This window comes from Girardinichthys multiradiatus, chromosome 8 (assembly GCF_021462225.1).
Source record: "Girardinichthys multiradiatus isolate DD_20200921_A chromosome 8, DD_fGirMul_XY1, whole genome shotgun sequence".
NCBI lineage: Eukaryota > Metazoa > Chordata > Actinopteri > Cyprinodontiformes > Goodeidae > Girardinichthys > Girardinichthys multiradiatus.
Window position 1 is genome coordinate 17,994,235 of NC_061801.1, and position 17,270 is coordinate 18,011,504.

Here is a 17,270-nt window from a genome sequence, read left to right on the forward strand (position 1 = left end):
TAACACATGAACCCATTCCATTATTGCTCTGTATCTCAGGGTTGTTCTCCTACTGGGAGGTGAACCTTCGTTCCAGCCTCAAGTCATCTGCAGCCTCTAACATGTTTTCTTCCACACTGAGCCTGGTTCTGCTTTGTGGGCTGCCTTGAGACAACATTGTTTTAAATAAGCACCGTTTAACTTAATAATCTGAACTGAAACTATCTCTGTAGTTATGCTGCTATAGGCTTAGGCTGCTGGAGGACATAATGACCACTTTCTCCCTCTTCGCTACATTCTCACACTACTCTCCATTTTTGCATTATTTGCTGTTATTTCAGCTTTTAACTTTTTCTCTCTTTTCTCTTCCTAGAAGCTACACCTGGCCTGACTCTGTGTCTACCTGTGACACCTTTCTGGAGAGGGGAATCGTCCGAGCTTCTGCTGGCAACAACTTAATGCTCACCCTCTATCAATAATCCACATAGCCCTGTCTTTTGGTGTTTAACCCTTTCTCTCTCCTAGACATGGCAATTGACTGAGCTTTTACTGTGACTAACTCTATGTGCTCTCTTTCAGACTCTAACCTTGAAAACTGGCTCAGAGTTTATCAGTTCCTTCTTTCTAGATGAAACGACTAAAGGAGCTACATCCATTAACATTTACTTTTCCTTCCCATAGAAAATACTCCTGGATCAGTGCTTCTTTGTATCTCTGCTCTGTTCTCTCAAACCCCAGTCGGTCGTGGCAGATGGTCGCTCACACTGAGCCTGGTTCTGCTGGAGGTTTCTTCCTGTTAAAAGGGAGTTTTTCCTCTACACTGTCGCTACATGCATGCTCAGTATGAGGGATTGCTGCAAAGTCAACGCCAGTGACTGTCCACTGTCTCTACATGCTCATCCAGGAGGAGGGAATGCTGCAAGTCACTGACTGGATGCAATCTGCTGGGTTTCCTTAGACAGAAAAACATTTTATCCAATTTGAATAAATAACTGAATCTGACTGCACTGTTCAATGATTAGGATTAATTGGAATGTATGTACCTGACTGTTGTGAAGTGCCTTGAGACAACATCTGTTGTGAATTGGCGCTATATAAATAAAACTGAATTGAATTGAAATTATCTCCATCTATCAACTCTGATTAGCTTATCTGTCCCTGATTTTAAAAATCACATCCCTACAGCATAATGCTGGCACCACCAGTGTTGTTTGATCACTAATGCTCTCTAAGAAACCTATGAGACATACACAGGACAGTTAGATTTCTACTGAGATTAAATTACACAAAGGTGGACTGTATTCTCTCGTTAGGTGACCCCCTGATGGCATATGGAAGTTTGTATTTGCAATGTGATGAAAAAAGGGTACAGAAATTTCAAGGTGTGTGACTACATTGCAAGGTACTGCATATGTTGCAGACAATTTCTTTTTAGTTTCATTCAGAAAACAAAAAAAAAAAAAAAAAACGTATCCTCATTTTTCCCTCTGTTTTAAAATTCATAAGGTTTTTATATTAGAGTATAGAAGAGAACAATGCAGGATTAAATGAGTTACTGGTTCTAAACTTATTTCAGGGCCATGACATTTAGTCTTTGGGTGAGGATGAACCGCCTAAAAGAGTGAATACAATAAAGAAATAGCATTCAGTTAAAACCACTGTCTCCTTCCAGTTTTTTATCTAGACATGGGAACAGCACACTGGGTTAAGCACAATGTCCTCTGGAGGTGTGTGGGGGTTTATTTGTGTTTTAGAAAGTATTTTCTGTGAAACAATAGCCACTGTTTTGGTCTGATTTACTGCTTTGTTCTGTGGTTTTCACCTATTAAATTCATATAAATATAGTTTCAGAGCAAGAGGGGCGGCATATGATATTAAAAGTTTGCAAAAATGTACCTGCTTCATATTTACCTAAGCTGTCACAATTGCATTAAATAATACAACGAATGGCTTTAAAGGTACAAGTGGGTTTGTATGACTGATCACCTTTGTGATACGCTTTGTGCCAACCTAAGCTAACAAATTCCTGTGCGTATTTACATTTCAAAAAGAGTCAAGGATGATCCATCACCTTTTGAATAGTATGTATAAATTCCTGATTATTTAAAGTATTACCATAGATGCTGAAAGCCAAGTGTCTTTTTTGGGTGAACTGGGTGCATATAGTTTATCTTTTTTTGAAGAACCTGTGAGGAAATCCTGATAAAATGGTCACAAATTCAGATTAAGTCCTCAAATCCAGAGTTGGTTTTGCAGTTACAAGTAGATAATAGATGGGGTTACATCAACAGAGACGGTTGAAAATTGATGCATTGGTGTTATCGAGTTTCACCATGGGTAGGTTGAAGCAGATTATAAAAGAAAAAATTACTGATTGAATTTGCATGTTGCCCAAATGAAATACAAACCCCCCCAACCCCCCCCCCCCCCCCCCCCCCCCAAAAAAAAAAACACGTATAAAGAGGATATAACCAGAAAAAGTCACAGTGTAGCCCTAACCCTACTTAAATCCTTGTTTTCTTAGTTGCTTTTAGTATTTTGATCTTTTGTCACCCACACACATCACCACACCCCTCCTATTGGTCCAACGACTCCCTTTTAATTACTGCAGGCAAGATGGCCTGTGCCCAGCTGAAACTGCATCAGTAAAAATCTGTGAAAAGCTACCCGAATGTGTCTCAGCTGTAGGTCTGATCCTGTTAGTTATGCTCAGTAAGGATAGGGAGGAGGTTATACTGACAGCAAACATGACGCTTGTTGACTGAACAACCTTCAATGAAAGCTCCAAATCTGTGGCTTCTGTTTATTCTTGTCACTTTGTGTTTCATATCAAAAAAGCCAGCTAATTACAGTGATATTGCTTTTTAAATGGGAATCTCAGTACTGGGAATCTCAGTTACTTCACTGAATAAGGTACAAGCATGTTTTAACAAACATTGCATCAGATATGACACATACCTACACGCTTTGTGAAGAAGTGAGACTTCTTGTTTGTACACCAGCATTGTTCTGGTATTTTCTATCTGCTGAGCCTCAGAGGTCAAGTAAATATAAAACAAACTAAATTGTCACTAGAAGTATAGTCATATTCAATACATTAGAATATCTTTAAAAGTACCTTTTAAAAATGACAACCTTTAGGCAGGTATTTAACATAATTTTCACATTTCTGTATTAAAAATGTGTTTTTTATTGGTCTGAGGTAATATTCTAATCATAAATATAATAAATGTAATTAATGTATATAATGTGTTTCACTGAATTACTGAAATTAATTAACTTTTTAATAATATTCTTAATTATTAAATGTTACTGGGTTTTTTGCTATGTTCTACCATAGATACATGATCTACTCTATGTAGTTATCTTAGTTTTGTTTAAAATGTGTTTAATCTGTTTGAATTTATTTTGTAATGATGCTATTTTATTGTACATTTTTTTTTATTTTATTTATTAAAATACCATAATTTGCAAATAATTGTATGTTTTTTTCTGTCTGATTATTTTCTCTTCATTTTCACAAATTAAATCAAGTTGTTCCCAGGTCAGAAAATATGTTTCTCTAGCAAGTTCTTGGTCTGCCTCAGGGTCTCCCTCTAGGTCTCCTAGTGGGATGGACTCAGAAAACCTCAAAAAAGAAGGGAGCCAGACTGTATCCTGTTAAGATGCTTAAGCCACCTTAACCATTTGTCCACTTGATGTGGAGGACTAGGGGCTGTACTTTGAGCTCTTGCTAAATGATTGAGCACCTTGTCCTATCTCTACAGCTGAGCTCAGCCACCATATGGAGAAAGCTAATTTTAGCCTCTAGCATCCTGGATCTTGCTTTTTTTTAAAATCATATAGGTTCAGGTGAGAAAGTAGCTGGATCAGTAACTCAAGAGCTTCTTTCTTCACCACAATAGACCGGAACAGCACCCGCATTACAGCAGACAAGGCTCTAATTCATCTATCCCTCTCTTACTCCATCCTACTTTCACTTATTAAAAAGACACCAAAATACTCCTCCACTTGAGGAAGTTGCTGGCCCCTCTGAAGAATATCCAGTCTTGAGGACTATGCTGTCCAGGACCTTGGCTCCCCTGGCAAGACATGGGAATCATAGGCCCTGTAGGGGATAAGACTAATAGCTCTGTCACACTATTGCATATGAGTCTTTTTTTTAAATATACATTGGACGATATGATGCCATAGGAAAATAATGCTCCTACATGGCCTCCCTACACATTTAACACTATACCATATACATGTTAAACCAGGCTACCACAGGCCACCACAGATCCCCTACAGCCAGGCCTGGGGGCAGAGGCTCAACGGCTTGTGCCAGAAGGTTGAGCCTTGGCTTCAGAGGAGCGGCTGGATTCAACCCAAGGTGTCAACAGGAAGTTCCCACGACCTGCGAGGAGGAAAATCAGGATTGGGTGCTATGCTCTCTGGCTGGGAGATAAGGGCACGCCTGAACAAGCTACTTCCTCGGGGTATAATCTGATGTTTGGGATATGGAATGTCAATGTACTAATCAATAAAAAATGCATTGCCATATAGGAATGACTTCTTAAGCAAAGTAAACTACTTTTTAGCATTCGAGCAATAACAGTTTTTGCACTCTTATTATTGCACTTTGATTGTAAACAGATCGTTCCTATCAGCCCCAGCTGTAAAAGTTTTTGTGTTAGTTCAAAACAGAAAAGCCTGCAAAGGCTTAACATTAACATGTTAAAATGTTTGCCGTGAGCTGACTGATGGTTGCATTTTTTACATTTACAGTCATTGTCTATCACAATTCTTCTTGAGTTTCACCCGCCATAACCCCGGATATAGAATGACTCATGTTCCATTATTCGTTTACCTGTCTGATTTTGATGTAGAACAAACCCTGATGCTTTTTCCTCTGAACAGATGTCTAATAGATGGAAAGAGCTGGTACTTTAGTGAGCAAGATAATCAGCAGTCCACACATGGGTGAATGCAAGCTGACTGAGACCTCACCTCAGGCAAAAGAGTTAAACAAGTTAATGATACAGAGTAATTTGTTCATTGCATCTGTAAATGATCTGTGAAGGAACATGAAGACTATGCTGCTCTGATTTGTATGCCACTAAATCCACTCATAATCTTCCTGTAATTAATTAATCCTATAATACAGTTTAATATGTTAATTCATTCTTTAGGGTTTTATGGGATCTTCTTGAGGCATCTGAGAACTGACTGAAATTGCATATATAATAAAAGGCACGTTATTTAGGGAATAAAAATAATGAGAAATTCAGGATTAAATGAGTCACCATGTGATGTCATTGTTTTCTTCTTTTATCTTTTTCCAGTTTCCCGCATAATCCTTGTTTTTATCTGCTTCTATCCATAGGATTTCATGTTTTTTCCATGTTGGCTTTGCTTTCCAATCTTATCTCTTCTGATTTCCTTTCCCACCATTTTTTTTTCTGCAGCCATCAGCTCTTCTCTGTGTCCACAACACAGTAATTATTTATATGTATTGACTGGTATCTAGTTAGATCAGATCACCCGTGCTTCACTATCCTTTCCACACCATCTCTGTCCCTCTCCAACCTTACCTCCTCTGCCTCTTTGTTTAACATTATTTTATATCTCTATTCTAAGCCACATAGGGCTCATTTACTCACAGGACCCCTTGTGAATAGGTTTGAGGCTTTGAAGTGTGGATTTCTAAGTGGTATATTTGAAAGTGCAAGTTCTGATTCAGTCTATTTTTAAAACGCATCCCTATGTCTGGCAAAAAAGGTAGGAGAGTAAGAACCAACCTTGTTACAGGTTCACAGGAAATCTCTAGATGTTCATTATAGCTGTTATTTATGTAAATGGTGACAAGGGACATGGTGATGACTGAAAGCAAAGAGTGTGAATGCGATGTGATTTCTGCCATGGGGAAAAAAAAGACCAACTTGCTTGAGGCTATTTTTGAGAAGGAACAAACTAAACCGGTTGGTGGAGCTGAGCAGAATTTGTTGGAAGGGCTCTGTGGAAACTGATCTTGGTCTGTAATAACGCCAACACTGCAGCAGGGAAAATGATCTTTAGGAAATAAATTGTTTTATTTCATTCATGTCAAAGGTTCAACAAAATTCTGTGTGAAAGTAAAATTTAGACATGGGAATGCTATTAGTTTTGCATTACCTCAGTTTAATATCTTTTAAATTTGATTTCCCTGAAACAGTGCAGAGTTTTCAGCAGTTGTTTTGAGCTGTAGATAGTGGCCAAAGGCAGAGAATTCCCTTTAGTTTTCCCTCAATAAAAAGAATAACCTAGCATGGAAAACTTTCTAGCAGCAAGACACGCATGCAGTCATAGCTTAAATATAAGGAACACCATCCAAATCTCTTTTTAAAAAGGTAACTATTTGCAAAACTGTGTCTGTTGGTAACATACACTGCCTACTTCATCCTGCAACACCTCGACCGTCCAGGGACGTATGCCAGGATCCTGTTTGTAGACTTCAGCTCGGCCTTCAACACCATCATACCAGACATCCTCCACCCAGCTCAATGTCCCAGCCTCCACCTGCCAGTGGATCAACAGCTTCCTGACAGACAGACAGCAGCAGGTGAGACTGGGGAGCATCTTCTCCCGATCCAGATCAATAAGTACTGGTGCCCCCCAGGGGTGTGTTCTATCCCCACTCCTCTTCTCTTTTCCCTGTACACAAATGACTGCACCTCAGCGGACCCGTCATTGGACTTATCCAGGACGGTGATGAGTCTGCATACAGACAGCAGGTGGATCGGCTGGTACACTGGTGTTGTCAGAACTACCTTGAACTCAACCCACTCAAGACTGTGGAAAGGGTGGTGGACTTTCGGAGAACACCACCCCCATACACCCCCCTCACCATCCTCAATAACACTGTATCAGCTGTGGACCACTTCAGGTTCTTAGGAACCACCATCTCTGAGGACCTGAGATGGTCTTCACACATAGACACTGTTCGAACAAAGGTCCAGCAGAGACTGTACTTCCTGAGGCAACTCAATAAGTTCAACCTTCCACAGGCGCTGCTGGTCATCTTCTACACTGCCATCATTCAATCTGTCCTGTCTTCATCCATCTGTGTGATTTGGCTCATCCACAAAACAGGACAGGTCCAGACTGCAACGAATAATCAGGAATGCAGAGAGAATTATCAGGGCTGACCTTCCGTCCATCCAGGACTTATACAGGTCTAGGGTCAGGAAAAGAGCTGCTAAAATCTCTGCAGACCCCACACATCCTGCACATAAACTGTTCAGAGCTTTACCTTCAGGCCGCAGCTACAGAGCACTGTTTACTAAAACCAGCCACCACAGAGACAGTTTCTTCCCCCAGGCTGTTTCTCTGTTGTACATTCAATAGAGTACAAAACAACAGCATACAGATGTTGCAAATGCAACTTTTTATTTATATATGTGTATATTGTACATTGTAAAAATGTATATTCTGTAATGCAAAAACAAAACCAAAGAGCAAAGTGTACCGGAGTCAAATTCCTTTGTATGTTTGTATGTACAAACTTGGCAATAAAGCTGATTCTGATTGTAAAGAGAGCTCCCTGAAAAATATTAAATAGCAAACTATCAACATCAGACTTTCAACTAGGGATAGGCAAGATTATTTATTATATGAAAAAAATTATTCACATTGAAAATAATTAGCCATGCTGCATTGGCAACAGTAAATTGTTTCAAACCACTCAAACTGTTTCCTTTAGATTGTTACTTTTATTGTTTCTTCTGTCTTCCCACTGATGATGCTAAAACAAGCATAAAATAATGCAGATTTTTAACTTCAGGACATGAGTGAATTCATTCATTGTATACTGTTTAACAGCCAGTTACAAAACCTAAGGTAACTGTGGTGTGATGTAGCTAGTATTGTGCATGAATGAGTTCAAATAAACATGATCATGTGTAGAGCTAATTTTTTAGAGAACTTTGAACTGAACCATGCTTTGTTTTACATGATATACTAGAAGTGAATGCAGTTCATGCTGTCATTTATCAACGCTCTTCTCACGGGGTTGTAAGGCTTATGATTATTGATTAATTAATATTTATCAAGAATTATAATTTAAAATCGCAATTTCAAAAATAAATAAATTTCTTAACCAAAAATCATTACTTACGAATAGAAATCAGAGATGTCCTCTGGTGTTGTGATTATGGGCTCAAAGCTCTTTAATAATTACAAATTATTAACCAAAACCACCAGCTGTCACTGTTTATTCAACCACTTCACCGAAGGTGGAGGATCTTCGACGTTGTTTTGACAGATAAATCACTCTTGCACGAAATAAACACAAACGCTTCTCTTAATTATATATATGAAGATTTATTGAAGCCAAATAATCCTGATATACCATTATTTTGGTCCAAAAACCTTCACCTAACTATCAAGCATCATCTTCACTATGCCTCATCCTGCCCAGACCTCTAAATGCACCTATCCGGTTTAATATAAAAAGAACAAAATTACTTTGACGTTGATTTCTTCTCTCCACCGGTTGAGGAGGGATCAGATCTGACGAAAAATGATGGGGTGGGGGGGACCATGTGTCCGTGATAAAACAAAAACAAAAAAAAACAACAAAAAAAACGGTAATTTCTCATCCGTCCAGGAGGGGAAAAGATGAAGAACCGTTAGTCGACTGAATAACAAGGAGGAAACTAATCTCCTTGGAAATAGAACCTCTGTGGGTTTTCACTTGCGCCTGGTGTCGGCGCGGTCTTTGATCGGCGAATAAATCTGCTGATCTTTTTGTATCAGATAGATTTCCAGGTTTCAAACTCTTTCGGGAATGGCCTTGTGGAGCAAACGTTCGCCTGGGAGCTTTTGTCTCTCCAGATATGCACCTCCGTTGCGCTGTCCTGTGAGACACGCGGGAAATGGCCACGAAACTTCATCTCCTTTGGGTTTTACACTCTTGGTGATGTCAGAGCTGCGACGTCTGTTGAGCTGCGCATGCCAACAGGTGCGACCAAAATGGATGACCCCAACAGGGTGAATGGAAGGTTGTTTTTCAGGGACAAGCCGGAGTGACTGCTCTGCAGGCAGACAAGATGCAGTTCAACTGTTGCAATCTTTGCCGTCTTTGTAGAAACCCTATATTGAAATTCTATGACTCCCCCCTTGCTTTAAATGTTACTATAATGCCGGACAACGCTGGGCAATTATGGGTCATAGATGTGTTGTGCATTTTGAAATAATTTTCTTAATACTAATTTGAGACCCAGCCAACACGTGTTCAGGGTGCCCAGTTGGTTTTGCTAATTTAGTTTGGACTTAGAAACTCAAGGGGGCCATACAAGAAGCCCATTGTAAAGCTAAGTCTGTCTAACAACCATCTAGCCTAAACAAAAACCATATGGGGCCCACATACACATGTTGATGGAGTCTCTAGTGTTAAGCTTTGGGAATTTGAATTACCGTTACTATATAGATATTCAAAAAGCGCAAAAAGCTTTTTTTTGTTAAATTACCACCTTCCTTTTACTTGTAAACGATCGAAACGCATTGCTGTTTTCATGAAGTGGTGGGAATGGACCAAGTTACATGTCAATTTATACTGCTTCGTCTACAACCCAGCAACTTCAGTACTGCCAGAATTTTGTGTCCATTTTTCAAAGCAAAATTATTTATGCATTTTAAATAGTTTATATTCTTGCCAACGGTTAAGAGACAATCTTTCAAATGTTCAAACTATGTAATGTTTGTACAAAAAACCCCCAAGGATAAAGTCTTCTAATTCAGTCAAAGCAACCCTTTCTTTAAGAAGAGAAAGTACATTAACAACAAAAGACTAAACAGAAGGTGTAAGGAATCTTTAAAAAGTAACAAATATGAATTATTTATTTTAAAAGGATCTAACTTGTAACATCTGTATTAAAGAAAGAAAAGTTGATATAAAAATCTGTGACAAAATATCAAGACTTTGACATGAAGTGCTTAAACCAATAAGGCATTTGAAATGTTTGCAGCATCATGCTTACATATTCATATACCCTTTTTCTTGGGACAATGTTTTGAAGTTTGTGACTGTATTTTAAGATTGTGTCTCGCACAGAACAAAACCACAAGTGGCTTTCTTCAGGCAATAATTTTTTATTCCAGATTCTTAAAGGCAGATTAAAAGGAAAACAGCATAGAATTACCAACATGAATAGACTCATACCCAGATGAGTTTTGTCATACTCTAAGAGGAATCCTAAACACCTACAGAACACAAACTCCTTATATGGGACACTGTATTTTATCTAAAACCACCTTTCAAAGATTGCTTTTTCATTTCAGCTTTTTTCCAAGGTTCTTATTTTTGCTCATTAGTAAAAGTGCATCTCTGCACAATGAGACTTTGTGTAATACCGGAGATGGTTCGACTGCTTCAAGGCCAATGGCAAACCTTTGTGACAGTTAAAATCGCCCGCATCACCATAGAAACTTCTGAGGGAATCTATCCCTTCAATTCATAGTGGACCGGACTGGACCAGGTATGTATGTGTTAACATTTGAGCTGAGTGAGTGAGGAATGATTGCAGGCATGTTGTAAATCATCGGTGTTGGCTGGAAGCTCTTCAGCTTTTCATTACCGGTGGCACACTGCTAGATTATTCATGGGATACATGAGTAGCTGTGGCAAGACGCAGAGCCAGGAGGGGTGAGTGTGTTTTGCATTTGTGTGTCTTGACAGGAAGAAGGATTACAGAGGGTGAAGAGGAGATGATCTTTGTTACATCTGTGAAAATTGCCAAAAAACATAATTTTCAAGCCTTTTATTCTGTTTGTTTTATGTGGTATGTGATTCAAAAGGCTGAGCTTGGCTGCAGATCAGACTCACCTAGATGTGTTCTCCAGAGTCCTTCTAACTTCATTCATCTGCTCTTTCCCAAAATACACCACAGTCAGATGTACCCGGCCGTCCTGACGCACACAGACTTCCCTGAACACAAAGGATTGACAGGAACGAAGAAAATCAAAGTGACAGAAGAGTTTTTATACAGGAAGCTTCAAGGTTTTATAGCTGCCAAAACAAAACCAGTGGTAAGAAACAGCTTCAGTAATGGGCTGCAGTTAGGCATCTATATCAAGGTATGGAAGAGTTTTAAAAAATTATCTTTGTTATTTGTTCCTACAAGTTAAAATCATTTTAATGAGGCCAAAACAAGAGTCAATATTACCATAATATTCTGAGGCTGAATGAAGCCTAGAGTAATGCAGCTCACAAAATGCAGCTCCACAAAATGTGTTAATGCATGACCAGGCTGTCCACATATATTAGATGACACATTCACATATATATTATGCAAAGGTTTTTGCACTATTATGTTTATCTGTGTGCAGAGTGTCAAGTCAGCCCCTCACTCTCCTGTTTTATATGATGGATGACATGGACACAGCCATTATACCAACTCCAGCACATTTAATGCACAACACACGGGCAGGGGGAAAGTCTCTGCTATCTGAGCATTTTGATGCAACATTTAACATCTTCTCAGGCATATTAAGCTATCTTTTTCTCAATATATATATATATATATATATATATATATATATATATAAACTGCCATTACTGGCTGGGTGTTTCTGTTGCAGGAAGTGAGAAGGAAGAGTTCACAGTATTGTAATACTTCCATGATACACATTGGCACTCCCAATTTTAAAGTGGTTGATTTTACTAAGTAGTGGTTGGCAGCAGTAACATAAAGGCTGTCTGTTAGCAATGTTAGTTTTTTTGACAGAGGCCCTCTATCTTTGCCAGGGGATGTCACTTATTAAAAGTGTCATTTTTGTTTTTATAAAAAAAAAAAAAAAGCCTGCTTCTTACATAGAAATCCATTTTGTTAGTATTTCTGTCATTAAGAACCTGGTTATATAGAATTCATCTAGAGAAAAAATCCTTGATTACAAAATTCATCTAAAACATTTAAGCAACGGGGGTGGAGATGCATTGAGAATATAGGTGGTGACTGGATTCAGGTGACTTTTGAAAGATCAGCTGAATGAGGAATCACAGATCACCTAAAACTCCATACCTGATAGGGGTGTGATGATACATCCAGCTCACGACATAAGACTTTATTAATATTTTGGGGAAAATTAAGAATGCTCAAATTTCTGTTTACGTAATAGGATGAAGGTGTTACAAATAAAGTGATTTTCAAAGAATTAATCAGTCCAGACATGTCCGGATGTTGAAGTTCTTATGCTTGTCTACTTCTGAGGTGGTCCGAACACCAGAGTATTGGAGTATTGTGTTTTTACAAATAGAAATAAGGCTTATCTTTTTAGTCAAGAATTATCTACTTCAGGTTAATCACTATAAGTATTTTAGATTTTGAACTAGAGAGGTTTAACTGCGGTCCAACTCAAAAACTGTGAAGCAGCCTTTCAATTAATAGAACTTTACATGACAGACTTCACTTTGATGAGAAATATTGTGATGTTTTAATATCACAACATCTCAGTACTTGAAATCTCATCACAGCCATAACACTTGAAGTGCTAGCAGGTTGTACTAACAACACTTCGGTGTGGAGATTCTTACTAAGGTAAGGCTAAGTTAGCTGTTTTCATTATCAGTCAAGTGTTAAAATCAGAAAATTGAACACAGAGGAAACACAAAAATTGGAAGAAGCTATTTAGAAAAGAAACAAACACCGCTGTTTACAGTTAATCAACAATATAAGATGCTAAAGACAGCCTAAAATGTAAACTCAACAATATTGTCTTTTTATTTTATTTGTGCAAAACCCTGTTTATCAGCAATCCGTTCATCAAATAACATGATGAGATGATCTAGATAAACAATATTTAATGAATATTCAGTGTTAATTATGGTTCTTAAACAGAAATTAGAATTCGCTAAAAATGATTAATTAAAAAACTACAATGATGACTACTCTGATCAGTATCTCTTTCATTTGCAGCATTTCAGTTTCATGTAATTAATTATTTTTCTTTAGATTTTAGGGTGACAAAACACATTTCCTAGCATTTGAGAAACAGTTAAAAACAAGTATCTTTTAAAAATGTAATTTTAAACCATGTTTCAGACTCTCTTCTGCATTACACAAAGCAAGCTTCTATGGGAGCCAAGAGAGACTCAGCAGAGATGCCTCAAGGTATTTAATGGAGATATGTCAAAAATAACACAAAATATGCTGCAGTTTATTCAGCTTTCCTACAAGGCATGCAGGTGCACTCACAAACATTCCCCAGAAGCACATGTGGAAAATAGGTTCACGTAAACCACGGATGAATAACACATTTTTTTTTTACTGTGGTTTAAAGGTTCCCCGGGTTTTTTGAGTGTTTTTATCTATTTCTTGCTGGCCTCTGAATGTTTATTATTTTTTGTCATGGATAGAAAGATTGGGATCTAAAGATTAACGCACCTTTGTGCAGCTCTTACAAGTGTATCTCAAAAAATTCAAACATTGTGAAAAAGTTTATATATTTTGTCTCCCATTTCAGAAAGTGAAACTGATATATAGATTCACAACACATAGATTGTAATATTTCAAACTTTTATTACTTGTAACTTTGATGATTATGGCTTACAGATAATGAAAATCCACAATCCAGTGTCTCAGAAGATTGCAATATTACATAAGATCAATGAAAAAGATAATTAAAACCAAAATGATACATGGTTGGGTCTCATTTTGCTTGAATTACTGTATCAATGTGCCGTGGCATTGAGACAATCAGCCTGTGGCACTGCTGAGGTGTAATGGAAGACCAGGTTGCTTTGATAGTGGCATTTAAGTCATCCGCATTGTTGGGTCTGGTGTCTCCCATTTTTCTCTTGACAATACTTTATAGATTCTCTGTGATGTTAAGGTCAGGTCAGTTTGCTAGCCAGTCAAGCACAGTAACACCATGGTCACTGAACCAGCTTTTGGTACCTTTGGCAGTGTGGGCAGGTACCAAGTCCTGCTTGAAAATAAAATTAACATTTCCATAAAGCTTGTCAGCAGAAGGAAGCATGAAGTGCTCTAAAATTTCCAGGTAGATGATTGCCTGGACTGTGGACCAAAACCAGCAGATGACATGGCACCTCAAATTATTACTGACTGTGGAAACTTCACCCTGGACTTCAAGAGATGTGGATTCTGTGCCTCTACACTCCTCCTCCAGCCTCTGGATCTTGATTTGCAAATGAAATCCAAATTTTACTTTCATCTGAAAAGAGAAATTTGGACCACTGAGCAACAGTCCAGTTCTTTTTCTCCTCACCACAAATTGGACATCTGACATTGTCACTGGTTCAAAAGTGGCTTGACATGAGGAGTGCAACATTTTTTAGTCCATGTGTAGGATTCGTCTGTGTGCTGTCGTTCTTGATGTGCTGGCTCCAGCTTCAGTCCACTCCCTGTCAAGCTCCCCCAGATTCTTAATGGATTTTGCTTGGCAATCCTCCCAAGGCTGCCATTCTTCCTGTTGCTGGTGCACCTTTTCCTACCACACATTTGCCTTCTTTCCAACTTTCTATGAATATGACACTTTTTCACAATATTTCAGTTTTCTGAGACATTGAATTTTTGTTTTTTATTATCTATAAGCCATATTCATAGAAATTACAAGAAATAAAGGCATCACATATTTCACTCTGTGTGTAATGAATCTATATACAATTTGAGTTTCACTTTCTGAAATAAATGACAAAAAATATAAATTTTTCATGATATTCTAATTTTCTCAGCTGTACTTGTGGTTATTTCTAATCTTTAGTGTAAGAAAAGCATTTGCACCGAGTCTATGAATAAAGATCCTTTTGATTAAAAACACAGTTCACACATGCTGTGACACACGTTGCTTCCCCCAATGCACTTTTAAGAGGGAAAAACATTTGCTTAGCAACTCCAAGTCTTTCAAGTACGTACATTTTTGCCCTGCTGTATATCAACCACTGCAGATCTGCACAGGAGGGGGGGGCATTTAATTGGGCTGCAATGTTTCTACTAAGCAGGATTTACCATGTAAAACGTGGCGTGATAAGCAGCAGCTGCAGCACAATTGATCACAGACACTAAGGACAACATTTTCTCTAATGATTGGAGCAAGCTGCAGAGCAAAAACAAGCAGGGTTTGCTGTTAGTTTTTGGTTAGATTTAGCTTGTTCCAGAAATGTAGAGGCTTGTTACTGTGGTGTCTGGCATATGGTAAGAGGGATACTTTGTGGCATTTGCGTAGTAACAGCTTTCTACTGGCAACTCGACTACGTAGCCCATTTCAACGTGAAAAGACTCACAAATGAGAGAAACACAGAGATGGCAATTAGAGAAGTTTATTAGCTGGTGTCTGTTTTTTTTGGCGCTCGGATTCCGGTGGAAGACATGGATGCTGATAATAAAATGAGCTTGAATGAACATCTTAGGGTTAGAATTAGAGAAGTCTTCCCCCGGGATCCTGATACTGGTGGTGGAGTGGAGCCCTGAGGAGATTAGGCAGTCGGAAGGAGCTTGAAGCCTGATGGTGGAGATGGGGTGGAGGAGGGTCGAAGCTCAGCTGAAGAGAAAGATATTCTGCATATGAAGGTCTTTCAAAGCGAAGCCTTAAGGTATGATTGGCTGAAGAGGGATGCGGACCAGGGACCAGAAGCTGATTGGTTGGAGCGGAGAACATGGTGGAGTAGTTAGACAGAGCCGGAAGTAGAGGCGAGTCTTCCAAGTTGAATTTTCGTCTAAACTCCAATTTTCTTCAAGTGTCTTATTGTGAATCTTGAAAAGGCCACACCACTTTTCTTCAGAGAGTGCTGAATTTTAGCTGAAGTTATTTGTGTGTTTTTCTTTGCATCCCAAACAATTTCCCTGGCAGTTGTTGCTGACTTTTTTGTTGGCCTACCTGACCATGGTTTGGTTTCAACAGATTCTCTATTTTTCCACTTCTTAATGAGAGTTTGAACATGGCTTATTGGCAATCTCAGTTCCTTGGGTAACTTCTTATATCCCTTTCCTGTTTTATTTAGTTCAATTACCTTTTCCTGAAGATCCTTTAACAATTGTTTTACTATCCCTGTGACTCAGAAAGTCAGTGCAGGAAAGGTTCTGTCAGGAGCCCAGAAACCCACTGACCTTATTTGACACAAACCGATTACAAGCAAACAGCTCACAGGTGTGGATACGTACCTTTAGTAGCCATTCAGACCCATTTGTGTCAACTTGTGTGTATGTTATTAGGCCAAAATAACCAGGGCATGTAAACTGGCTAAATGGACGATGAAATCATGTTTTAGCAGGTTAAAAATCACCATTTTAAGGAGGCTTTTCCATGTGGTGAAAAAAAGTGCATGCTTTAACCTTGTCACTAAACAAAACACAGTGCATTACTGACAGTAACATTGTGTAAAAACACATGTTGTAAAAATATGTTAAAATATTGGCAAAACAAACAAAACGAATTCACTACAATCATTAGACAAAAATGTATTTGTATGTAGTAAATGTTCAATTTAAATTCTCTGCAGTACAGTGATGTGATGTTCTGTTTTAAAATTAGCAAAGCTATAACATACAGATTGCTAACTCCTACAACGAACTATTTTTATATAGCTAATATTACATTCAGGCTTAAATATTGTAGATGTTTATGATAAACTCCAAACTCTTCAACCATATGCTCTCAAAAAAAAAGAACACAGTGAGTCTCCGAAAAGAATTAAAAGATCAAGGGAGGCAAACCTCTAATAAATTTATTAACAGACATGTTTGTCGTTTTTATTGTTAATATTGATTGGCCAATTTGTTCGGGTCCATCCAGACCACAAACATAAAGCATCTGCCCTCAGAGAACATCTTCGAACTCAGCCTTCTGCATTCGCAATTACGTTCTCAGAGGCACCCTGCGCAAATGAACAGAGAGGGGAAATAATCTCGACAGGCTGTGATGAAAAGTCTGCTGCTGTGAATAGTGCAGAGAAAGGTTAACAAACTGTAACAATCCAGAAAAGCAGGAGCAGAACAGAATAGAAGGAAAATATCAGCAACTGGATTATTTATAAAGACAAAGTGCAAATACCCCTGCATGTTTCAAGCACCACAGCAGAGAGGATCTGTTTGCTTTTCTTCTTGTTCTGCTGGGGGCTGCAGCAGCCAGCCAGTAGCACATGCAATTTCCACATTTAAATAGGGTGGTCTGCACTTCTTCAGCGCCTGTTTTCCATTGCACAATCTTTGAAAATCGCACACAACACACCCATTTATTTTAATTTTTTTTAGTGCCCTTTATTTGGGATTTTTGAAGATCAGGGCCATAGTTGTTTGGAAATAAATGGCTTCACACAA

General features: G+C 38.4%; 1 protein-coding gene across 2 annotated transcripts in view; it reads right to left on the reverse strand.

Moving 5' to 3' along the window:
• csgalnact1a (chondroitin sulfate N-acetylgalactosaminyltransferase 1a) overlaps window positions 1-17,270 on the reverse strand; it is a 71,351-nt gene that overhangs the window by 27,536 nt on the left and 26,545 nt on the right. For both annotated transcript variants that reach the window (XR_007039342.1, XM_047372902.1), the window contains exon 4: window positions 10,823-10,924. Coding sequence is in view for 1 of the 2 variants with exons in the window: in XM_047372902.1 (XP_047228858.1) it covers window positions 10,823-10,924 (102 nt within the window). In the remaining variant the exon portion in view is untranslated. The remainder of the gene's footprint in view (window positions 1-10,822; window positions 10,925-17,270) is intronic.